At 47.7% G+C, this 25,227-nt stretch overlaps 2 protein-coding genes across 4 annotated transcripts in view; both read left to right on the forward strand.

Moving 5' to 3' along the window:
• Nucleotides 1-25,215, forward strand: part of ALS2CL (ALS2 C-terminal like) — a 43,454-nt gene extending 18,239 nt beyond the window's left edge. For all 3 annotated transcript variants that reach the window (XM_069006205.1, XM_069006206.1, XM_069006204.1), the window contains exons 10-26: nt 1,048-1,244; nt 4,343-4,408; nt 5,488-5,586; nt 6,615-6,773; nt 7,211-7,322; nt 8,264-8,341; nt 13,674-13,801; nt 15,667-15,840; nt 16,047-16,140; nt 16,777-16,934; nt 17,614-17,676; nt 19,287-19,460; nt 19,866-19,908; nt 20,121-20,182; nt 21,969-22,118; nt 23,416-23,512; nt 23,759-25,215. In XM_069006205.1, the coding sequence (XP_068862306.1) occupies nt 1,048-1,244; nt 4,343-4,408; nt 5,488-5,586; nt 6,615-6,773; nt 7,211-7,322; nt 8,264-8,341; nt 13,674-13,801; nt 15,667-15,840; nt 16,047-16,140; nt 16,777-16,934; nt 17,614-17,676; nt 19,287-19,460; nt 19,866-19,908; nt 20,121-20,182; nt 21,969-22,118; nt 23,416-23,512; nt 23,759-23,830 (1,926 nt within the window). In that variant the 3' untranslated portion in view covers nt 23,831-25,215. The remainder of the gene's footprint in view (nt 1-1,047; nt 1,245-4,342; nt 4,409-5,487; nt 5,587-6,614; nt 6,774-7,210; nt 7,323-8,263; nt 8,342-13,673; nt 13,802-15,666; nt 15,841-16,046; nt 16,141-16,776; nt 16,935-17,613; nt 17,677-19,286; nt 19,461-19,865; nt 19,909-20,120; nt 20,183-21,968; nt 22,119-23,415; nt 23,513-23,758) is intronic.
• Nucleotides 1-25,227, forward strand: part of PTH1R (parathyroid hormone 1 receptor) — a 204,713-nt gene that overhangs the window by 173,813 nt on the left and 5,673 nt on the right. The window lies entirely within an intron of this gene.

Genomic DNA, 25,227 nt, shown 5'->3' on the forward strand with positions numbered 1-25,227 from the left:
GGGAGCCCATCGGTTTCTTCCTGCTTTTCCTGGAGTTTCTCTTTTCCACAGGCAGCTTGGGATTTTAATTAATGTCTTGATTAAATATCCAAGGGGAAATGTCCCACTTTTTTCACATCCAAATGGAAATTCCTGCCTTTATTTCCCATCCAAATGGAAATTCCTCCCTTTTTTGGCCATCCAAGTGGAAAAATTTTCCTGTTTTTTTCACATCCAAAGGGAAATTCCTCCTTTTTTTCACATCCAAGTGGAAATTTTCCTGTTTTTTTAACATCCAAGTAGAAATTTCCCACTTTTTTCCCATCCAAATGGAAATTCCTTCCTTTTTTGGCCATCCAAGTGGAAAATATTTCCTGTTTTTTTTCACATCCAAGTGGAAATTTTTCCTCCCTTTTTTGGCCATCTGAGGGGAAATTTTTCCTGTTTTTTTTCACATCCAAGTGGAAATTCCTTCCTTTTTTTACCATCCAAGGGGAAAATTTTCCTGTTTTTTTCACATCCAAGGGGAAATTCCTCCCTTTTTTTCACATCCAAGTAGAAAACTTTCCTGGTTTTTTCACATCCAAGTGGAAATTTTCTTGTTTTTTTAACATCCAAGTAGAAATTTCCCACTTTTTTCACATCCAAGTGGGAATTTTTCCCACTTTTTTTACATTCAACTGGAAATTTTCCCCAGTTTTTTCACATCCAAGTGGAAATTCCCACTTTTTTACCATCCACGAGGAAATTTTTCCTGGTTCTTTCACATCCAAGTGGAAATTTCCCACTTTTTTCACATTCAAGTGGAAATTTTTCCTCCCTTTTTTCACATCCAAGTGGAAATTTCTCCTGTTTTTTTCACATCCAAGGAGAAATTTCCCACTTTTTTCACATCCAAGTAGAAATTCCCCACTTTTTTTACCGTCCAGGTGGAAAACGTTCCCACTTTTTTCCCATCCAAGTGGAAACCCCTCCCTCCTTTGCTCTTCCCTCTCCGCTCCACCCCCGCCTGCCGCTCTCCCTCCCTCCCTCCTCTCCCATTCCCGGTTCTCCCGGTTTTCCCCGCAGGCCGCGTGGCGCTGGAAGCTGGAGCAGGCCGTGCGCCAGGCGCTCCATGGCAAGCGGGATTTCCCCCTCTGGGGCCGCGCTGGCCAAGGCGCTGCCGCCCCGAGCCGCCGCTTCTTCTCCTACGCCTTCGGCGCGGCCGGCTGGCTCCGAGGGGCCACCTACGAGGGCGAGTGGCGCTGGGGGAAGCCCCACGGCAAGTAAGGAACCTCTGGGGCCCCTTTTTCCGAGCGGGAATGGGGTCGGAAGTGGGGTTTTGGGAAGGTCGGGGATGATCTCCACGGTCACTCAAGGACATCACCGAGGGGCTCCTCCTTTTTGGGGGAGGGGACAATGGAGGAGTGGGGTTGTTCAGGGGGTTGGAATCCGGGCTGGAATGGGCCAGGCTCTGATTCCTGCTTCACTCGTTCCCAGAGGGAATTCTGGTCTTGACAGCAGGCTTAGTAAAGCCTGAGTTCTAAAACTTGGGATTTATTGTGGATTAAATCCTAAAGGCTGCCCCATAAACGAGGTGTTGATCACCCTGAAGGTGCTGCGTGGGCCGGTGCCTCTAATCAGTGTTTAAGCTTGGCCTAAAATCAAGATCTCAGCTTAAGACATGAAAACCTCACCCTCACAATGAGGAAAATCCCCATAAAAAGGCTTCACTTGTGAACAGGAGAAAAAATTCATTCCCTGCTTCCAAAATCTCTTTGGACTTTATCCAGAGGGAATTCTGGTCTTGAGGGCAGGCTTAGCAAAGCCTGAGTTCCAAAACTTGGAATCTATGGATTGTCTCAGCCATGGTTTAGGGATTAAATCATAAAGGCTGCCCCATAAACAAGGTGCTGATCACCCTGAAGGTGCTGTGTGGGCTGGTGCCTCTAATCAGCGTTTAGGCTTGGCCTAAAATCAAGATCTTGGCTTAACACATGAAAACCTCTCCCTCACAATGAGGAAAATCCCCATAAAAAGGCTTTGTTGGGAAAAATTTGATTCCCTGCTTCCAAAATCTCCTTGAACTTTACCCGAACTTGAAACATCAAAACTTTTACCCAAGGAATTAAACCGAGCTTAAATACAAACTGCATTGACTGGAACAGGGGAAGTGTTCAGTAAATCTGAGTTTAAGTGAGGGAATGTCTGGGAATCAAAGGTTCCCAACCAAAATTCCTTTGATATAGGATAGAGAAGAGTCTGAGGTTTTTTGGGGAAAAACATGGAATATGAGCAACCTCCTCAGCCACCAAAACCTTTGGAAATCTTCTTTTCCATGAGTTTTCCACGGTTTGCTCTGGAAGCAAAAAGGATGGAGAGACTTGGTTTGAGAGAGCCTTCAAAAAATGAACGAATCCACACTAGGAATGGCTTGGGAGGGGTTTTCCTCCAGTTCCAACCCCAAATCCAAAGCTGAATCCTGAAGGTTCCATGGAAAAGATTGTGGAATAGCATCAAAGGGATGTTTAGGGCAGAGCTGCACCTGAGGAGAGCCCTGGGCATCATCGCCACCTTCACTCCCTCAAAACCGTGCCCTGCTTTTTGTCCTCCCCTGCCTTAGGGCTGGAAAATCGGGATTAATCCCAACCTCTCCTGCTTCCCATGGAGTGACTCGGGTGAGGCATCCCAGGAAATCTGGGGCCGAATTAAGGGATTTCAGATGTTCAATACCTTGGATTTGAGTTCCCCTCCCACTCCTCGAATTCCTCTGCTGTGATTTTGTTGCTGGAAGGTTCCGGAGCAGCGTCTTGGCCTTGGTGGCTGCTCCGGGATTTCTGAGGGAGGAACATGAGGGAAGAGCTGTGGGAGTGGGAATTTGGGCTCTTTGGCAAAAACATCCGTGTTTTCCACGCTCTGTCCTGGAATTCCAGGTGACCGGGGGTGGGGGAAGGGCAGACTCCCACTCGGATGGGGCTGAAACGTCCTCGTGGCTGGAGCAAACATGGAATTATGGAATATCCTGAGTGGGATGGACCCACCAGGATCATCCAATCCAACTCCAAGCCCTGCACAGACATCCCAACAATCCCACCCTGCGCTTTCCAAACACTCCTGGAGCAGCCTTGGGAATGTGCCCGTTCCGTTGGGAGCCCGTTCAGTGCCCGACACCCTCTGGGGGAAGAACCTTTTCCTAAACCCAACTGAAACCTGGCTCAGCTCCAGCGGTTCCCTCATCCCCTTTGGAGTTTCCATTCCCACCCACAAATCCAAAGGAGATGAAAGCAAAGATTGAAATTTGGAACGCATCCAAGCAATTCTTTGGAAAACCTGGAAAAGAGCCCACCTCGTGGGGGTGTTGGAACAACAACCTCGGCGAGAGTCCAACCACCTCGTCATGGTTTTGGTGTTGCACCATCTCCTGTCAAACTGACCCAGAGGAGGTTCGGATTAAACTTTGCCATGGAATTCCCGGCTAGGAGGGGCTGGGCTGGAATTCCCAGAGCAGCCGGGGCTGTCCCTGGATCCCTGGCAGTGCCCAAGGCCAGGCTGGACACTTGGAGCAGCCTGGGATCGTGGGAGGTGTCCCTGCCCATGGGGTGAGATGATCTTCAAGGTCCTTCCAACCCAAACCATTCCATGATTCCATCATTCCATTTCCTCTGGCTGGGGAATGCGCAGGGATGGGATTTTCTGGGATGAGGCGAGAATTACAGCGGGTGTGGGTGGAGTGGGAGACCGGAAAGATGGGAAATCCACTCCGGACCTGAGCAGGAATTCCACCATCATTGTTTTATTCCCGTTTCTCCCTGCTCTGTCACCTCCTGGAATCGCTTTTCCAGCCCCCACAAACCAGCTGGAATTCACGATCCCTTGGGACTGGCATTCCTCTCTTGTTTTCCCAGTGCCCGACACGCTGGAATTCCGGGCTGTGGTGTCACCGTGTCTGCGGGGATGTGCCAGGCTCTGGATGAATCCCTGTAATTAAGCAAGGATCGCATGCAAGGCCCTAAAGGCACAACCCAGCCCCTCCACAAAATGCTTTTGGGATTAGGGAACGTGGAATGGATTCTTCCCACTCATCCCAGAGCAGGAAAACATGATGGGATTAAATCCTCCTCCCGCCGAAAACCAAGGCCTGGAGGTGCCTTTTGTGTCCTTGTCCTCCAAGGGATTTTTTGGATGTTTGCCATCAAATCTGGGAATGGTTTGGGTTGGAAAGAACTTGGGGAAAGATCCAACTCCAACCCCCTACCGTGAGCATCTTCCACTGGACTCAAAGCTCCGTCCAAGCTGGCCTAAATATTTAGGCTGTGCTTTACAAGCTCCTGTTCCATGTGGGAATGTCGGGATGTCCCTTCTGAGAGAATTCCTTGGATTCCAGGGGGACGCTGAGGTGGCGCGATGGACGCAACCACGTCGGGGATTTCCAGGAGGGCCTGGAGCACGGGTAAGCCTTGGAAAAGGGGATATTCCCGGTTTTCAGAGTAACCTATGGAATGGCTCATCCTGGAGGTTGTCACCTGGAGAGAGGGGACTGGCAGTGAGCGGCAGGGGATCAGTTCCGTGCAGACATTTCCATTCAGCTGGAATCTGATCCCTAAATCCATGGGAATTTATTCATAGGAAGTGGCTTGAAGTCATTTTTAGATCCCTTTAAAACCTTGCTTCAATCAGGAGTTTTCACAGGGAAGAAACCATTCCATGAAATTCAAGTATTATTTATCTCGATTTTCTTGGAAGTAAGACTTTAAGATTCCTCATTTTTCCAAGGGTTTTAAGGGGGGAAAAAAATATCCCAAACACTTTTTGTCATGAATTCCAAAACACTTAACTCTGGGAAGGGGTAAAAAGGGGGGAAAACCAAGGCTGGAAGAAACTCTGGAGAAGGAACGACGAGGAGCTGGGAATGCTGCTCCCAAAGGGATGAGTTTTCCATTGGAAAAAATCCAGTGGCACCTGGGAAAAATGTCCAAGGTGGAGTTGATTCCGAGCACGGAAAGATTGGGAATCTGGGAGGTCCTTGGGTTTTTAGACTTCATCCACTACAATGGAGCCACCCTTTTCCATGGTGACTTTTTCCATGCTCACCTTTTCCATGCCGACCTTTTCCATGGTGACCTTGTCATGGTGAGCTTTTCATGGTGACCTTTTCCATGGTGACCTTTTCCATGGTGACCTTTTCCATGCTCACCTTTTCCATGGTGAGCTTTTCCATGGTGACATTTTCATGCTGACCTTTTCCATGGTGACCTTTTCCATGGTGCCCTTTTCCATGGTGACCTTTTCCATGGTGAGCTTTTCATGGTGACCTTTTCCATGGTCACCTTTTCCATGCTCACCTTTTCCATGGTGACCTCTTCCATGCCGACCTTTTCCATGCTGGCCTTTTCCATGGTGACCTTTTCCATGGTGACCTTTTCCACGCTGACCTTTTCCATGCTGCCCTTTTCCACGCTGACCTTTTCCACGCTGACCTTTTCCACGCTGACCTTTTCCATGGTGACCTTTTCCATGTGCCTCTGGCAGGTTTGGGATCTGCCTGGTCCCGCGGCGCTCCGAGGACCGCTACGACTGCTACAAGTGCCACTGGTACCAGGGCAAGATGAGGGGCTACGGAATCTGTGAGTAAGTAAAATCCATGGATGCGTTCCAGGGCAAAGGGGGCTCCAAGGGTTGAAAGCGGGAAATATTGCCCGAAATCTTTGGAGCCTGGTCTGGAAATGCTTTGTGGATTTTTAGAATTCCAGAATTGTTTGGGAGTTTAAGGATCATCCCATTCCCACCCCATTCCATGGGCAGGGATACCTCCCACCATCCCAGGCTGCTCCAGCCTGGCCTTGGGCACTGCCAGGGATCCAGGGGCAGCCACAGCTGCTCTGGCAATTCCAGCCCAGCCCCTCCCCACCCTCCCAGCCAGCAATTCCCAATTCCCAATCTCCCATCCATCGCTGCCCTCTGGCACTGGGAAGCCATTCCCTGTGTCCCGTCCCTCCAGGCCTTGTCCCCAGTCCCTCTCCAGCTCTCCTGGAGCCCCTTTAGGCCCTGCAAGGGGCTTGGAGCTCTCCCTGGAATTTCCTCCTCTGAGGTCACCCCAAATGCTGCGGCCCCTGGGAACACCGGGCTGCCCACGGATCCTGCTCATCCCTATCCCGGATTTCTCCATGCCGAGTGTGGCAGAGGAGAACCGACAACCCAACATTCCAACTGGGACAGGCCCATGGAAGAGGAACGTGGATATTCTGCTCCTGATTTAAACTCAGAGTTGCTCTTCCCATAGGGATCAATCCAGGGAAGGGCTGGTGGCCACCACAAAGAGGTGGATCCAAGCCTGGCTTCCTATGGATCTGATGTTCCAGCCTGGATTCACCAGTGCTCCCTGTGCCCAGGCTGGTGAGAGGTCATGGACTCAGTGGCCTCTCCCAGGACAATTCCAAGCCCGTGCGTTGTGTCCTTGGAAAATTTGGGAAGCTGTGGAATGTCCGGTTTGGGCGATGCCCATTCCTTGAGTGCACAAGGATCAAATCCAGCGCTCTCAGACAAATATCAGGAATCTTTAGGGATGGAGCAGCCTGATCTCCTCCTTTCCCTGGCTTCCTGCTCCAGGAGTAGCTGTCAGATATTCCCAGCCTGGAATTCCATCCCTCTTCCTGCAGGTATGGGAATGACACGGTCTACAAGGGCTACTTCAAGGACAACGTGCGCCAAGGCTTTGGGATCCTGGAGAACTTCTCGGCCCAGCATCCCTTCAAATACACGGGACAATGGGAAAACGACAAAAAGAATGGATATGGGATCTGGGAAGACAAGGAGAGGTAAAGGCGGGATGGATCTGAGGTGGCTTTAGGTGTGGGAGAACCTTGGATTTGGTGGGATAAAGCCTCGTGTTTGGATGGGGAAGTTCAAGATGGAGCCAGGCTTGAATTCCTTGGAAGACATTCCTGGAATGGAGTTTGTATAGGACATCCTGGAGAACTTCTCGGCCGAGGGTTCCTTCAAATCCATGGGATGATGGGAAAACGACAAAAAGAATGGATATGGGATCTGGGAAGAGAGGGAGAGGCAAAGGTGGGATGGATTTGGATTGGGTGGGAGAAATCCTAAGGTTTGGATGGGGAGATTTGGGATGGAGGGGGTGGATTCCTTGGAAAGCATTCCCGGAGCTGAGTTTGTGTGGGACATCCTGCACATCATGGATGGAGAGCTGGGAAAACTGGGAAAAATCCCCAATTTGGCTTTTCTTGCATTCCAGAGGCGAGAGATACATCGGGATGTGGCTGGATGACCACAGACACGGAGCCGGCATCGTGGTGACCCAGTCAGGGATCTGCTTCCAGAGGACATTCCATGCGGATAAAATGGTGGTGAGTCCAGGATTTCCATGGAATCTGTGAATCCCTGGGATGTGGAATTCGCTGCCAAGGACGAGATGGAGATTTCATTCCAGAACGAATCTTGGAGGACCAAGAGGGTCGGAAATCAGGGAAAGGTTCTTCCTTGGGAAGGTGGTGGGGCACTGGATATTCCCCAGGGAATGGGCGCATTCCCAAGGTTTCCAGAGCTCCAGGAATGTTTGGACAACGTCCCCAGGGATTCACAGGGTGGGATTGTTGGGATGTCTGGGTTGGATTTTGATCCTTGTGGCTTTTTCCCACTCAGGATATTCCATGATTTTCCCATAGAAATGGTTTTGAAGGACAAGGGCTTGGTTAAGTTCTGGTTCTTAGAACCTTCCAGAGGACAGGGATGGATGGGATTTGAGATGGAATTCCTGGCTGGGCTGGAATTCCCAGAGCAGCTGGGGCTGCCCCTGGATCCCTGGCAGTGCCCAAGGCCGGGCTGGACAACGCTCCCGGGGACAGGCTGGGATTGTCGGTTGGATTTCGATCCTTACGGATCCCTTCCCACGGGGAATTCCATGATTCCGCACATTCCTGTTTTCTGGGAATCAGTTCCCAAAGAACCACGCGGAAAATATCTCGGAATTGGGAACACCACGAGTTTGACCCCAAATCCTCAGTTGCCAGCACAGGATCCTGCTTTTTGTCCCTTTCCCAAGGAAAATCCATGGAATCATTGCGTCATCCCAAGTTTCCCTCACCGCTCCATGGATTTTCCAGGAATTTCTCCCAACCACAGACAGGAAAAATCAGGCTTAAAAAAAAAAAACAAACCAACCAAATTCTTGGAATCTGCGTTCCATGAGGCGATCCCGGTATCCCACCAATGGGATTTTTTGGGATGAATCAGAGCAGGCGGGAATTCCGTGGCAGGAATTCAGCGTTTTTCCTCCTCCCATCCGAAGGGTTCCGGAATTCTGCTCCTGGAAGACGACTCCGTCTACGAAGGGAACTTCACGGAAGATCTGACCTTTGTGGGAAAGGTGGGAATTTCCTCCCTCTCCTCCCGGAATTCCCAGATGGATTCATCTTCCAAGGTCCTTCCTAAAAAATCCCCCTTTTCCTGGGGTTTGGGATCGGTTTAGCCCCGAAGGAATGAGAGTTTGGGAATTTTGGGAATTATTTGGCGTTTTCAGGGTTGAATTCCTTCAGGTTTGGTTCAGTTGGGGATTTTCAGTTGAGTTTTTGGGTTTTTTTGGGGTTTTTTTGGTTGAATTTTTGGGGCTTTTTTTGGTTTTTTTTGGGGGGGGGGTTTATTGGGTTTTTCAGGGCATTTTTGGGTTGAATTTTTGGTATTTTTTGTTTTTTTTTGTGGGGTTTTTATTGGGTTTTTCAGGGCATTTTTGGTTGAATTTTTGGGTTTTTTGTTTTTTTTTTTGGGGGGGCTTTTATTGGGTTTTTCAGGACATTTTTGGTTGAATTTTTTGGGGTTTTTTGTTGGGTTATTTTGGGTTTTCTGGGACAGTTTTGGTTGAAGTTTTGGGGGTTTTTGTTGGGTCTTTATTGGATTTTCTGAGAATTTCAATTGAGGTTTTTGGAGGTTTCTGGTTTTTTTTTTTTCCTTGGCTTTTTATGGGACATTTTTGGTTGAGGTTTTGGGGTTTTTTGTTGGGTATTTATTGGGATTTATGGGACATTTTTGGTTGATTTTTTTTTTTTTTTTTTGTTTTGTTTTTATTGGGTTTTTCAGGGCATTTTTGGTTGAATTTTTGTTTTTTTTTTGGTTTTTTTGGGGGGGTTAATTGGGTTTTTCAGGACATTTTTGGTTGAATTTTTGGTTTTTTTGGGTTTTTTTGGGAGTTTTTATTGGGTTTTTCAGGACATTTTTGGTTGAATTTTTTGCGTTTTTTTGTTGGGTTGTTTTGGGTTTTCTGGGACATTTTTGGTTGAAGTTTTGGGGGTTTTTGTTGGGTTTTTATTAAATTTTATGGGACATTTTTGCTTGGGTTTTTTGGTTTTTTTTGTTGGGTTATTTTGGGTTTTCTGGGAATTTCAGTTGAGGTTTTTGGAGGTTTTTTGTTTTTTTTTCCTTGGTTTTTTATGGGGCATTTTTGGTTGAGTTTTTGGGTTTTTTTGGGTTTTTTTTTGGGTTTTTCAGGACATTTTTGGTTGAATTTTTGTTTGTTGGGTTTTTATTGGGTTTTTCAGGGCACTTTTGGTTGAGATTTTTGGGGGTTTTTTGTTGGGTTATTTTGGGTTTTCTGGAACATCTTCAGTTGAGGTTTTTGGAGGTTTTTGGGATTTTTCCCTTGGGTTTCTATGGGACATTTTTGGCTGAGTTTTGGGGTTTTTTGGGTTTTTTTTTGGGATTTATGGGAAATTTTTGGTTGAATTTTTGGGGTTTTGGGGTTTTTTTGGTTGGGTTCTTGGGGTATTTTTGGCTGAGTCTTTTGGGGCTGGGGTTTTTTTCTTTTTGTTGGGTTGTTTTGGGTTTTCTGGGACGTTTTTGGTTGAAGTTTTGGGGGTTTTTGTCGGGTCTTTATTGGATTTTCTGGGAATTTCAGTTGAGGTTTTTGGGATTTTTTTCCTTGGGTTTTTATGGGACATTTTTGGTTGAGTTTTTTTTGGTTTTTTGTTGGGTATTTATTGGGATTTATGGGACATTTTTGGTTGATTTTTGGGGTGTTTTTTTGGTTTTTTTTGGTTTTTATTGGGTTTTTCAGGACATTTTTGATTGAATTTTTTGGGGTTTTTTGTTGGGTTATTTTGGATTTTCTGGGAATTTCAGTTAAGGTTTTTGGAGGTTTTTGTTTTTTTTTTTCCTTGGGTTTTTATGGGACATTTTTGGTTGAGGTTTTGGGGTTTTTTGTTGGGTATTTATTGGGATTTAGGGGACATTTTTGGTTGATTTTTTTTTTGTTTGTTTGTTTTGTTTTGTTTTTATTGGGTTTTTCAGGGCATTTTTGGTTGAATTTTTTTTTTTTTTTTGGTTTTTTTGGGGGGGGTTAATTGGGTTTTTCAGGACATTTTTGGTTGAATTTTTGGGTTTTTTGGGGTTTTTTATTGGGTTTTTCAGGACATTTTTGGTTGAATTTTTTGGGTTTTTTTGTTGGGTTGTTTTGGGTTTTCTGGGACATTTTTGGTTGAAGTTTTGGGGGTTTTTGTTGGTTTTTTATTGGGTTTTATGGGACATTTTTGCTTGGGTTTTTTGTTTTTTTTTTGTTGGGTTATTTTGGGTTTTCTGGGAATTTCAGTTGAGGTTTTTGGAGGTTTTTGGGTTTTTTTTCCTTGGTTTTTTATGGGACATTTTTGGTTGAGTTTTTTGGGTTTTTTGTTTTTTTTTTTTTTGTTTGTTTGTTTTTTCAGGACATTTTTGGTTGAATTTTTGGGTTTTTTTGTTGGGTTATTTTGGGTTTTCTGGGACATTTTCAGTTGAGGATTTTGGAGGTTTTTGGGATTTTTCCCTTGGGTTTCTATGGGACATTTTTGGCTGAGTTTTGGGGTTTTTTTTGGTTTTTTGGGGGGGATTTATGGGAAATTTTTGGTTGAATTTTTGGGGTTTTGGGTTTTTTTGGTTGGGTTTTTGGGGTATTTTTGGCTGAGTCTTTTGGGGCTGTGGTTTTCTTTCTTTTTGTTGGGTTATTTTTGGTTTTCTGGGACATTTTTGGTTGAAGTTTTGGGGGTTTTTGTCGGGTTTTTATTGGGTTTTATGGGACATTTTTGGTTGAATTTTTGGGGGTTTTTCGTTGGGTTATTTCGAGTTTTCTGGGACATTTTTGGTTGGGTTTGTGGAGTTTTTGGGTTTTTTGGGGGGTTTTTATTGGGTTTTTAGGACATTTTTGGTTGAATTTTTGGAGTCTTTTTGTTGGGTTTTAATTGGGATTTATGGGACATTTTCGGTTGAATTTTTGGGTTTTTTTGTTGGGTTTTCTGGGACATTTCAGTTGAGGTTTTTGGAGGTTTTTGGGAGTTTTATCTCCTTGGTTTTCTATGGGACATTTTTGGTTGAGTTTTGGGGTTTTGGGGGTTTTTGGGGGGTTTTTAGTAATAGAGCATTTAATAATAACTAATGGAATAGCAGAAAATGTAATAAGAATTTAATAATAACTGGAGAATTTAATAATGAGATTTTAATAAGAAATAGGGAATTTAATGATAGAGAATTTAATAATAAATAATGTAGAGATTTTAATAATGCATAGAGGAATTATAAAGAATTTATTAATAAATAGAGAATTTAATAATGGAGAATTTAATAATAAAGATAGAATTTAGTAAGAGAGAATTTAATAATAACTAATATAATAACAGAAAATTTAATATTAATTTAATAATAATAATAATAATTCAATGATAAATGATTTAGTAAGAAATAATTTATTAATAAGTAATTGGATAATAAATAATTCAATAATAAATTAATAATTAATAGAGAATTTGTCTAATTAATAGGGAATTTAAAAATTAATAGAGGATTTAATAATAGAGAACATTTTAGTGGATAGAAAATTTAATAAGTAGTAATTTATCAATAAATGGAGAAATTAATAATAAATAATCTAATAATAAACAATTTAATAATAAATAATTTAATAATAAATGGAGAATTAAATAATAAGTAGTTTAATAAAAATAATTTAATAATGCATAATTCCATAACAAATAACTCAATAATAAATCATTTAACAAGAAATACTTAAATAATAAATCATTTAATAATTGATAATTTTATAATGGAGAATTTAATAATAAATAATTCAATAAAAATAATTTAATAATAAATAGTTTAATAAAAATAATTCAATAATAATTCAATAAGAAATCATTTAACCAGAAGTAATTTAATAAGAAATAATTTAATAATAATTTAATAAGAAATAATTTAATAATGATTTAATAAGAAATAATTTAATAATTTAATAATTTAATAATAATTTAGTAAGAAATAATTTAATAATATTTTAATAAAAAATAATGTAATAGTAATGTAATAAGAAATAATTTTAAAATTATTTAATAAGAAATAATTTATTAGTAATTTAATGAGAAATAATTTAATAGTGATTTAATAAGAAATTAATAATAATTTAGTAAGAAATAATTTAATAATAATTTAGTAAGAAATAATTTAATAATTTAATAAAAATAATATAGTAGTAATTTAATAAGAAATAATTTAATAATGATTTAATAAGAAATAATTTAATAATGATTTAATAAGAAATAATTTAATAATGATTTAATAAGAACTGATTTAATAGTAATTTCATAAGAACTAATTTAGTAATGATTTAATAAGAACTAATTTAATAATAATTTAATAAATAATTTATAATGATTTAATAAGAACTACTTTAATAATAATTTAATAATGTTTTAATAATAATTTAATAACTAATTTAATAACAATCTCATAAGAACTAATTTAACAACGATTTAATAAGAACTAATTAAATACTAATTAGGGACTTCCATAGCTCAGAGGATCCCGGGCCTTTGCTCCGGTGCCGCCGCTCTCCATTCCCGAGGCTCCGGCTCTCAGGGCGTGGTTGGGAATTTCCCGCTCCGTGCTGGGATTTGTTCTCAGCCCCCTTTCCCGAGCTGCCGAGAGAATCCCAGCTCCTCTCCCTCACGCTCTCCTGGTGGGATAATCCCGGATAATCTTGGATAATCCTGGATAATTCTGGGTGATCCCGGATAATCCTGGGTGATCCCGGATGATCCCAGATAATCCCAGATAATCCTAGGTGATCCCAGATGATAATCCTGGATGATCCCAGATAATCCCAGATGATCCCGGATTATCCTGGATGATCCCGGGTAATCCCAGATAATCCTGGATAATCCCGGATAATCCCAGGTGATCCCGGATAATCCCAGATGATCCCGGGTGATCCCAGATGATCCCGGATAATCCTGGATGATCCCAGATGATCCCGGATAATCCCAGATAATCCTGAATAATCCCGGATGATACCGGGTAATCCCAGATAATCCTGGATAATCCCAGATGATCCTGGGTGATCCCAGATGATCCCAGGTGATCCTGGATAATCCCAGATGATCCCAGGTAATCCCAGATAATCCTGGATAATCCCAGATGATCCTGGGTGATCCTGGATAATCCCAGATGATCCCAGGTAATCCCAGATAATCACGGATAATCCCAGATGATCCCAGGTGATCCCAGATGATCCCAGGTAATCCCAGATAATCCTGGATAATCCCAGATGATCCTGGGTGATCCTGGATAATCCCAGATGATCCCAGGTAATCCCAGATAATCACGGATAATCCCAGATGATCCCAGGTGATCCCAGATGATCCCAGATAATCCCAGATAATCCCGGATAATCCCAGATTTCCGCTCCGCAGGGAAAGCTCTCCTTTGCCAACGGCTTCGTTTTGGAGGGAACCTTCAGCGCCAGGAAGGGCCGAGGGCTGCAGACCCACGGGACCCTCAACACTTCCATGGAAAAGCCGGAGGAGCCAAGATCCAGAACGTGAGCGCCGGGAATGGCGGCCTTGGGAATGCGGCCTTGGGAATGCGGCCCTGGGAATGCGGCCTTGGGAATGCGGCACCGGGAATGGCGGCCTTGGGAATGCGGCCTTGGGAATGCGGCGCCGGGAATGGCGGCCTTGGGAGTGCGGCCTTGGGAATGTGGCATTGGGGTCCTTCCCAGAGGAGCTCGGGATGGATCCCGCCATGGATCAGGGAAAGCTGGGCTGGGAATGGATCCAAACATGGATTTAAGGGCAAGGGAAGAAGGAGGAAAGGAGCCCAGGGGGGAATTGTATGTGGGAAGTGGGGAATTCCAGGTGGGAATTAGGGGATGGATGTTTTAGGGCCATCCTGGGGTTCATTCCATAGGGAATTAGGGGATGGATGTTTTATGGCCATCCTGGAATTCATTCCATAGGGAATTAGGGGATGGATGTTTTAGGGCCATCCTGGGGTTAATTCCATAGGGAATTAGGGGATGGACGTTTTATGGCCATGCTGGGGTTCATTCCATAAGGAATTAGGGGATGGATGTTTTAGGGCCATCCTGGGATTGTCCTGGGGTTCATTTCATAGGGAATTAGGGAATGGATGTGTTATGGCCATCCTGGCATTGTTTTGGGATCAATTCCATAGGGAATTAGGGGATGGATGTTTTCCTGCCATCCTGGAATTGTCCTGGGATTCATTCCATAGGGAATTATGGAATGGATGTTTTAGGGCCATCCTGGGATTGTCCTGAGGTTCATTTCATAGGGAAGCAGGAAATGGATGTTTTATGGCAATCCTGGGGTTAATTCCGTAGGGAATTAGGGGATGGATGTTTTATGGCCATCCTGGGGTTGTTTTGGGATTCATTCCATAGGGAATTAGGGAATGGATGTGTGACTGCCATGGAATCCCATGGAGCAATTCCCATGAATCCCAAATTGGGACACTGGTTGTTAAACACCTCCTGGATTCACCGCTTTAATTCCAGTGGGAGCTTCCCAGTGGGAAAAGCAGCTGCCTGTCATCCCAAATTCCACTGCCCCTCACAAATCCCAATTGAATTCCCTCTTTTTTTCCTCTCCAAAACATTCCGAGTCCCTCTAGGGATTTTGTGGGACAGAAAGAATTCCTTTTTCCAGAGTTATCCTGGCACGAACAGCTCCTGGCAGCGGTCGCTCCACTCCTCTTATCCGGCTTTTCCGCCGGATCTCCGACGAGATAAATGCTCTTATTTAGGAATTTTTGGGAATATCCAGCAGCACATGGAGCAGGAAGCCCCGGGATCAATTCATCGGCGCAAATCCCGAGTTTTTATGTCACTTGCACCTGGAATTGTTTTTTCCCCCAAGGAATTTTGTTGTTGGGACTAGAGGCTTGAGGTTCTTTTAGGGAATTTCCATTTAGGATTACCCTGGAATTGGTGGAATTTTGGGAATGGAGCTTAAAGCTGATCCCATTCCCAGCCATTCCATGGGCAGGGATCTCCCACTATCCCAGGGTGATCCAAATCCATCCTTGGATCCACTGCCAGGGATCCAGGGGCAGCCACAGCTGCTCTGGGAATTCCAGCCCAGCCCCTCCCCACCCTCCCAGCCAGCAATTCCTTCCCGAGATCCCACCGAAATCTCCATTTTTCCAGTGGGAAGCCATTCCCTGGGTCCTGTCCCTCCATCCCTCATCCCAAATCCCTCTCCAGCTCTCCTGGAGCCCCTTCAGGCCTTGGAATCCTTCCCTTCTCCAGGGGAACATTCCCAGCTCTCCCAGCCCTGTGTTGATATCAAATCCCAGACAACATTCCCATCAGCAATTCCCATGAGGAAATCCGTAATAATTGAGGAAGGCCATGGAAAATCCTAATCCCGCCTTGTTTCCCAGCCAGCTGGGCCTCAAGGAATTCCCGGTGGAGAAAAGATGGGAAGGGATCTTTGAGCAATTCCTGGAATTCATCCGCTGCGGCTGCAAGGAGGAAATGGAGGAATCTTTCATGGGATTCCACATCCAAAGCAGCAAGGAGCTGAGGAAATCCCAGGAATATCTGTTCTGCCAAAGGTACCGCAGGCCCTCATTCCCACCGAATCCAAGGATTCTCCCGCTGTTCCCGCTTGGGAGATAGGAGGAGGAATTTTCCACCTCCACAGAATGTCGAGACCCATCCATGAAAAATCCGTTCATTCCGGTTCTCCCCATTTCCCTTTGGATTTCCCATCCCGATTTCTCCCTGCGTGGTTTTCCTTCCTCACCTCCCGTTTCTCCAGGGGCACCGAGGAGATCTCCTGGAAAACCGAAGATATCCTGGAAGAGCTCGTCCAGCACCAGGAGCTGGAGTCACTCCAGAGGTATTTGGAGCAGGTAAAAATTCCAGTGATTGGTTAAAATGATAAAATTCCAGGTTTTTCCACCAGATCCGGCCAAACTGTGGGCACATAAACCCTGCCGGTGACTTCCAGAGCTTTTCCATAGGATTGGTGGAGAAAAAGTTTCTCCTTCCTGATTTTTGGGCACTTGGAGCAGAGCTCCGGGGCTGGGAAGTGAGGATAGAACTCCATTCCCGGTTCCCAGCCTGGATCAGGGAATATGCAGCTCCTGGGAATGATTCCTGGCATTCCAGGCTCTCTCCGAGGTTGTTTTTCCCTCTCTCTGGAATATTCCAGCAAATCCCATCAGAACAACAAATTCCAGCTGGAAAAGGGGAGCAGAAAGGATTTAAGGCAGCCAAAATACCCCAAATTCCAGCTGATCATTCCAGGCTCTCTCCAAGGTTGTTTTTCCCTCTCCCACTTTTCCCTGGAGCAGCTCTCTCTGGAATATTCCAGCAAATCCCATCGGAACAGCAAATTCCAGCTGGAAAAGGAGAGGGAAAGGATTCGTGGCATCCAAAATACCCCAAATTCCAGCTGATCATTCCAGGCTGCTTCTCCCAGGAGGAGCTTGGGAGCCCTTTTGGGATTTCCCTCCACTCCTGACCGGTAACGTTGGATTTTCCAGGCGTTGAAGTCTTCCCTGCATCCCTTGGGAAAGCTCCTGAGGGCTCTGACCGTGGTTTTCCAGGCCACTTATTCCGGGATTGGGGCCACCAGGCACCTGCTGAGCATGGCCCAAGAGGAGGTCAAGTTCTACGCCAAGAAAATTTGGGAATTCTACCAGTAAGTCCAACACGGAGCTTCTTCCGTAGGGCGGGAGCACAGACCGGAGCTTTGGGATGGTGGTTTTAGGTTGGTGTTCCTCATCCTTGGGAATTCTTGGGAATTCTTGGGAATTCTTGGGAATTCTTGGGAATTGAGTTGCTTCCTCGAGGTGATGATGTCCAGCAGAGCCCGAATCCGTGGGGTTGGAGATCCGTGGTGGAAGGAAAAATGGGATCATGGAATGGTTGGGGTTGGGAGGGGCCTGAAAGCTCAGGCATTTCCAATCCCTTTTCCCTGGATCCACTCCCAGGGATCCAGGGGCAGCCACGGCTTCTCTGGGAATTCCAGCCCAGCCAGGAATTCCTTCCCGATATCCACCCCAAACCATTCCGGGATTCTCTGGAAAATCAAGCCCAAGCCCAGCTCCTTTTCCATCCTTCAACGCTCACGGATGGATCAGGGAATTGTGACCGCTCTGCTCTTTCGAATCCATGGAAATCCGGGAATTCTCAGCCATTCCCGGTGCTTCTGCTGCTCCAGGAGAAACCCCTCAGACACTGGAACAATCCCGCAAGAATTCCAGAGAATCTCCCTAAAATCCCACTGGCTGCTGGCACGGCTGAGCTCCTCCTTCGGGAACGACGGATTATCCCTAAAAATCCCGGCAAGGAGCTCATCCTTGTTTCTGCTTTTCCAGGGATTTGCTGCGTCTGGCGCTGGCGCGGAAGGGCCGGGGGCCCTCGGGGGATGCAGATCCCAGGTGGGTGGCGGGGCCGGGAGCGCGACTGCAGCGGCTGCGACGGCGCGGCCTCTGCTGAGCTGGGGGCTTTGAGCCAGGCTTAGCGCCCGGAGTCCTGTGCTTGTGTGTTTGAGCCAGGCTTAGCACCCAGACCTCTGTGTTTGAGCCAGGCTTAGCGCCCAGACCTCTGTGTTTGAGCCAGGCTTAGCACCCAGAGTCCTGTGCTTGAGCCACGCTTAACACCCAGACTCCTGTGTTTGTGTCTTTGAGCCAGGCATAGCACCCAGAGTCCTGTGCTTGAGCCAGGCTTAGCGCCCAGACTCCTGTGCTTGTGTGTTTGAGCCAGGCTTAGCACCCAGACCTCTGTGTTTGAGCCAGGCTTAGTGCCCAGAGTCCTGTGCTTGAGCCAGGCTTAGCACCCAGACCTCTGTGTTTGTGTGTTTGAGCCAGGCATAGCACCCAGACCTCTGTGTTTGAGCCAGGCTTAGCGCCCAGAGTCCTGTGCTTGTGTGTTTGAGCCAGGCTTAGCGCCCGGAGTCCTGTGCTTGTGTGTTTGAGCCAGGCTTAGTGCCCAGACCTCTGTGTTTGAGCCAGGCTTAGCGCCCAGAGTCCTGTGCTTGAGCCAGGCATAGCGCCCAGAGTCCTGTGCTTGAGCCAGGCTTAGTGCCCAGTCCTGTGCTTGAGCCAGGCTTAGCGCCCAGACTCCTGTGTTTGTGTCTTTGAGCCAGGCATAGCACCCAGACTTCTGTGTTTGAGCCAGGCTTAGTGCCCAGACTCCTGTGTTTGAGCCAGGCTTCCCACCCAGAGTCCTGTGCTTGTGTGTTTGAGCCAGGCTTAGCGCCCAGACTTCTGTGTTTGAGCCAGGCTTAGCGCCCAGAGTCCTGTGCTTGAGCCAGGCTTAGCACCCAGACTTCTGTGTTTGAGCCAGGCTTAGTGCCCAGACTCCTGTTTCTGTGCTTGACCCAGACTTAGCGCCCACACCTCTGTGTTTGAGCCAGGCTTAGCGCCCAGACCTTCATGCTTGAGCCAGGCTTAGCGCCCAGGCTCGGCTCAGAGTGCCAGCTTTTCCGTAGTTTTCCTGGGAGCACGGAAGTCGCTCCTTCCCGTTGTGTTCCGGAGCAGAGGAGGTGGAAAACACGGAATCCCGGGAATAAGAACTGGGAATAACCGTGGCAATCCCAGTTCGGGAATTTTGCTCCCGCCGTTCCCTGCTTGCTCCGGGAATTTTTCCCGCTGATTTTTCCGCTGCCATTCCCACAAATCCGGGAGAGCCTGGAAGGGTGGGAAGCTGGAAAAGGGCTCGACGTGGATTGGTTTGGGCTGGGTGGCCCCGCGATTCCATTGGAATATCTCGGAAAAAACAGGGAAAAGCAGGGATTGGTCTCTTGGGAAAAACAGGGATCAGTCTCCGCCGTTCCAGGCTTTTCCCGGTGACTCCAGAATTCTCCTGGAGCACAAAACCCTCTCGGATCCTCTTGGGGCAGCCCGAGCATGTCCTGGAAATTCGGGAAGAGGGAGCGGAAACCACGGACAACGCCTCGGGAATGCCTCTTCCGTGGGCTGCTGGGTGGGCTTGGGAATATCCGGCTGCGTTTCCAAGGAGGATTCCCGGTTTTTTGCCGCTCTCCCAGGATCGGGAAGGGCTCCGGCGTGATCCTGCCGCTGATCCTGCCCCGCTTCTACCCCGAGCTCTCCATGCTCTACATGCTGGGCCACGAGCGGCAGGACGAGCTCTACGGGCAGGGCATCGCCGAGCTCAGCCGCTTCCCGGACATCCGGCTCCTGGAATTCCTGGATGTGCACAGGTACGGGGGAGCGGGAATTCCAGCCGGGATGTGCACGGGGACACGGGGGTGCGGGAATGCCGGGATGTGCAAAGATGGGGTCTCTGGAATTCCAGGATGTGCACGGGCAGGGGCTTGGGAATTCTGGGATGTGCACAGGTACAGGGTCTTGGGAATTCCGGGATTTGCATGGGCAGGGGCTCAGGAATTCCGGGATGTGCAAAGGTGGAGTCTCGGGAATGCTGGGATGTGCATAGATATGGGGGGCTCTGGAATTCCGGGATATGCAAAGGCAGGGTCTTGGGAATTCCGGGATGTGCACAGGGACACAGGGGCTCGGGAATTCCGGGATGTGCACGAGCAGGAGATGGAAGATCCATGGGGATTCGGATGCATCAATCCCAAATCCCGCTTTTCTCCTTCCAGGCACCTGTGGCCGCTCCAGGATCTCCCCCTGACCTCCGACCAGGTACGGAAAAGCCTCGGATCCAGCTGGGAATGGGACACGGAATCGGGCTTGGATGAGGATGGAGCTCCATGGAATGAATCCCAGGAATCCGAGCTCCGTGGCCGGTGGTGATGCGGAGTCGCCATTCAGAGATTTCCATGGAATTCTTGTGGGATTTTGGCTCCGGAATGTCTGCTCCTGCTATTCCAAAGGTATCCGTGTCTCTTTTCCAGAGGCGCTCCCTGATCAAGGATCAATGTTTCCTGTCTGCCACGGAATGTCTGCAGAAGCTCATGTGAGTCCCGCCCTTCCCAGGGAAATCCTGGAATTCTTCCGGGAAGTGCCGTGAATCCCTGTCCATCCATTCCCAGGGAAATCCCGGGATTTTTCCGGGAATTGCCATGAATTTAAAAGCCATTCCAGGGCCGTTCCGTCCGTGATTTCAGGAAAAGTTGTCCGGATGTTGTTTCCATTTCAAACGAATTTCCAAAGAATTTTTCCCTTTAAGAATTCCATGAAAACACCTCAGAGATGTCGGAATCCGGGAATTCCCTGCTCAGCATTTCCCGCTTCGCACAGATATTCCCTAGGAAGGAATTCCCGGCTGGGAGGGTGGGAAGGGGCTGGGCTGGAATTCCCAGAGCAGCTGGGGCTGCCCCTGGATCCCTGGCAGTGGATCCATGGGATGGGAGCTCCCAGGGAAGACGGGGCAGGAATGTCCCGTTCCATGTTGGAATACCGGGAATGGCGCATTCCACTTGGGAATTCTCCTCAGGGGTTTCAGGAACGCAGCAGCCCCTGAGTCTCCGTCTGATTCCGACGGAAGTAAATTCGAGGGATCGGATCTAAAATTCCCAGAATTCCTCATGGATTATGCCGGGATCATCCCTGAGTGACACAAACTCAGAGGGGAGCTCTGGGAATGGGATCCTTGGGATGGGAAATCCCAGGGATCAATGGGATGGGAGCTCAAGGATCCGTGGGATGGGAAATCCCAGGGAAGATGGGAGCAGCAATGTCCTGTTTCACCTTGGAATTCCAGGAATGTCCCATTCCACCTTGGAATTCCAGGAATGTCCCATTCCATCTTGGAATAATGAGCAGGAATGTCCCATTCCATCTTGGAAGTCCGGGAATGTCCCATTCCACATGGAGATCCCAGCAATGTCCCATTCCATCTTGGCATTCCAGGAATGTCCCATTCCATTGTGGAATAATGAGCAGCAATGTCCCATTCCCTATTGGAGACACCAGGAATGTCCCATTCCATCTTGGAGATCCCAGGAATGTCCCATTCCCTATCAGAGACACCAGGAATGTCCCATTCCATCTTGGCATTCCAGGAATGTCCCATTCCACATGGAGATCCCGGGAATGTCCCATTCCCTATCAGAGACATCAGGAATGTCCCATTCCATGTTGGAGATCCCGGGAATGTCCCATTCCACTCGAGAATGCCCCACCCCACCTGGGAACACCTCCCGGGCCCACCCCGCTGCCTCCTCCCTGCTCCATCCATGAACTCCTTGGAATTTCCCTTCCCCCTTCCCTTTTCCCTTCCCTTTTCCCTTCCCTTTTCCCTTCCCTTCCCTTCCCTTCCCTTCCCTTCCCTTCCCTTCCCTTCCCTTCCCTTCCCTTCCCTTCCCTTCCCTTCCCTTCCCTTCCCTTCCCTTCCCTTCCCTTCCCTTTCCCCTTTCCCCTTTCCCCTTTCCCCTTTCCCCTCTTCTCTTTTCCCTCTTCCCTTCCTTCCCCGCCCTTCCCCTCTTCCCTTTCCCCTTCCCCTTTCCCCTCTTCCCTTTTCCATCTTCCTTTTTTCTTCCCTTCCCCTTCCCCTTCCTGTTCCTCTTCCCGTTCCCCTTCCCCTTCCCCCTCTTTCCTTTTCCCCTTCCCTTTTCCCTTTTCCCTTTTCTCTTTTCCCTTTTCCCCTTCCCTTTTTCCCTTCCCCTTTTCCCTTTTCCCTCCCCTCCCCTTCCCTTCCCCTCCCCCTTTCCCCTCCCCTCCCCTTCCCCTCCCCCTTTCCCCTCCCCGTTCAATTCCCGTTTTTCCGGGCATGTTTTCCCGCGGCTCCGCGATCCCGGCAGCACCACGGCGGATCCGGGTGCCAAGTTGGCCATCCTGCGGCAGACGTACGAGGAGCTGGAGCGCGCCGTGAGCCGCGCGCCGCAGCGGGAAGCGCCGCTGCCCATGGACGACCTCCTGCCTCTCCTGATCTTCGTCGTGTCCCGAGCCAAGTGAGTGGGAATTCCGTGCTCCGGGATGCCTCCGGAAAAGGCGGAGTCGCTCCCAGTGAAAGCTTTGGGATGTGGGGTTGGATGGATTGGGGGGGGGGGTTTGATTTCCGGAGGCGCGGGTGGGGTTTGGGATTGAAGTGCTGATGGAATTGCAGGGTCTCGGCTTAAAGGGTGTTCCAGGGTTTTCATGGATTATGAGATTCATTTATCACGGAATTCCAGAGTGTCCGTCTCCTATCGCAGGGTTTCCATGGAAAAAGAGATTCATTTATCAGGGAATTCCAGAGCCTTATCCCAGAGAACATTCCAGGGTTTCCATGGACAATGAGATCCCTTTTTATCATGGAATTCCAGAGTGTCCGTCTCTTATCCCAGGGTTTCCATGGACAAAGAGATTCCTTTAATTCCAGTCTTATCCCAGAGAACATCTCAGGGTTTCCACGGACAATGAGATCCCTTTTTATCACGGAATTCCAGAGTGTCCATCCCTTATCCCAAAGTTTCCATGGAAAATGAGATTCCTTCTATCAGGGAATTCCAGAGTCTTATCCCAGAGGATATTCCAGGGTTTCCATGGACAATGAGATCCATTTTCTCACCGAATTCCAGAGTGTTCGTCCCTTATCCCAGAGGATATTCCAGGGATTTCCCGGAAAATTCAAACCCAGACCCTTGCCTGATTCCCTGGATCTGCTCGGTCTCCAAAGAACTGGGAATATTTCAAGTCGAGGGCATGAAATCCATGGATTTCTTGTTTTTATGGAATTGGTCTGGTTGGAAAAGACCTTCCAGCTCCTCAAATCCATCAAATCTATGGATTTTTTTTTCCATGGAATTGTTGAGATTGGAAAAGACCTTCCAGGCCATCAAATCCATGAAATCCGTGATTTTTTTCTATGGAATTGCTGAGGTTAGAAAAGACTTTTAAGGTCATTGAATCCATGAAATCCATGGATTGTTCTTAATGGAATTGTTCAGGTTGGAAAAGACCTTCCAGGTCATGAAATCCATCAAATCCATGGATTTTTTTTTCCATGGAATTGCTGAGGTTGGAAAAGACCTTCCAGGCCATCAAATCCAAGCACCCCTGACCTTCCCAACCCCGAACCCTTTGGAATTCTGGCACTCTGGAATTCCGGCATTCCGGAATTCTGCCATCCCATCACGCCAGATCCCACCTGGAATCCGCCTCCGGAAGATCGGGAATCAGCTCCGGAATTCCAGACCCGCCCCTTCCTCCCCTCCCGAATTCCATCGGGGAGATTGATCCCACATTTGCAGATTTGCTTTTCCTTAGGATCCAACGCCTGGGAGCGGAAATCCACCTGATCCGGGATTTCATGGATCCCACCAACCACGGCGGAATGTTCGACTTCCTGCTGACGGCTCTGGAGGTGAGGAAATGTTTCCCAGCAATTCCAGCGCCGCCTGACGAGCAAAAATTCCAACTTTTCCCCACCGGACTATGGAATTTTCGGGAAGTTCTTCCCCCGCTAGGCTGGCAAATATCCTCATCCTTCGTTTCCGAGGGGTTTCATCCGGTTGGGATTAGCCTTGGGACAAATGCAGGAATTCTTCGGCCACGATTTTGTGGCGGAATTCCCAACTTTTTCCCTCTTTTTCCCTCTGTTCCTCCCCAGTCGTGCTACGAACACATCCAGAGGCTGCGGCTGCACCCGAGGGAGAGCGGCCGCCATTCCCACAGCTCCTGATCCGCCAGGAAAAGCCGCCTTTCCCCAGCTGCCCGCAGCCAACGCGGCTGGAAAAAGCGGGAATTGTGACCCCGCTGCTCTTCCCAAAGGGAAGAATTCCCGAGGTTTTCCCCCTCCTAAAGCACTCACTGGAATTCCCTCAGCCAAGCTCTGGGAATTCTTTCCAAGCCAAGGTTCCTTCTTAGAATTTGATCCCCTTTTCCCACAAAAAATTCCCGGGAAAAATCTCCTGGTCCTGCTCAGGACAGGATTTTTTGGCAGAATTCCCAGAAAAAGAAGGAATTTAGTAGGGAAAAGCCACAAATTCCCATTTTGGATGGGATCTTTCCTTGGTGGGGCCAGGAGAGCTCATCCCAATCCCCCTAAAAATTCCAGGAGCAGACACAGCTGGAAAAAGCGGGAATTGTGGACCCGCTGCCCTTCCCAAAGGGAAGAATTCCCGAGGTTTTCCTGATCCTAAAGCACTCACTGGAATTCCCTCAGCCAACCTTTGGGTTGGAAGGAAGAAAAATTCCTTCTTTTTCTGGGAATTCTTTCCAAGCCAAGGGGTTTTTTGGTCATTTTATCTCCTTTTCCCACAAAGAATTCCCCGGAAGAAACTCCTGGTCCTGCTCGGGATGGGATTTTTTGGCAGAATTCCCAGAAAAAGAAGGAATTTAGTTGGGAAAAGCCACGAATTTCCCATTTCTGGGATTCCTTGGCAGGGCCAGGAGAGCTCATCCCAACGCTCCCAAAAATTCCTGGAATGAGAGGCGATTTTTTCCCGCCATTCCTTTTCCTCCTTTTCCCAACTCGGGGCCTCTCCATCCCCTTCGGAAGCTGCTATTCCCAAATTTCCGCCTTTCCTGCTGCTCCAGGATTCCCGTTTATCCCTGGGAGCGCTCGGGGGCGGCACCGCCGCACCTCGGCTCATCCCGCGCTGCTTCGGAATTCCGGAAAAACGCCGGATTCCTCCGGGATTTTGGGGAAATTCTCGGGAAACCAACGGGAAAATCAGGAATATCAATCCCAAATCCAGCTGCTTCCGTGCCCTGTCAAAACCCTTGGAATTGCTTCTCGGAGCAGAACCAGGCTGGAATTCGCCTTTGGAAAAGGAACCTTTGGAAAAGGAACCTTTGGGATATTCCAGACGGGATATTTGGGATGCCATTGTGGTGTTTTTAGTGGAAAATCCCTTTTCCAGACAGGTTTTATCCTGCTTTTTCTTGGAAATTTTTCCCATGGAATTCTCCCCTTGTCCCAGTGATTCCCAGAAAACCAAACTGCCCAGGCTTTTTCCCACCATTTTTCCCGAATTTTCGGCTTTAATAAAGACCACACGGATTACAGGGATCAAGGAATGCCTCTGGAATTTTTATTTCAATAAAGCTTTGGAATTCCGACGATTCCCGGCCCTG

This window comes from Aphelocoma coerulescens, chromosome 2 (genome assembly GCF_041296385.1).
Source record: "Aphelocoma coerulescens isolate FSJ_1873_10779 chromosome 2, UR_Acoe_1.0, whole genome shotgun sequence".
NCBI classification, from domain to species: domain Eukaryota; kingdom Metazoa; phylum Chordata; class Aves; order Passeriformes; family Corvidae; genus Aphelocoma; species Aphelocoma coerulescens.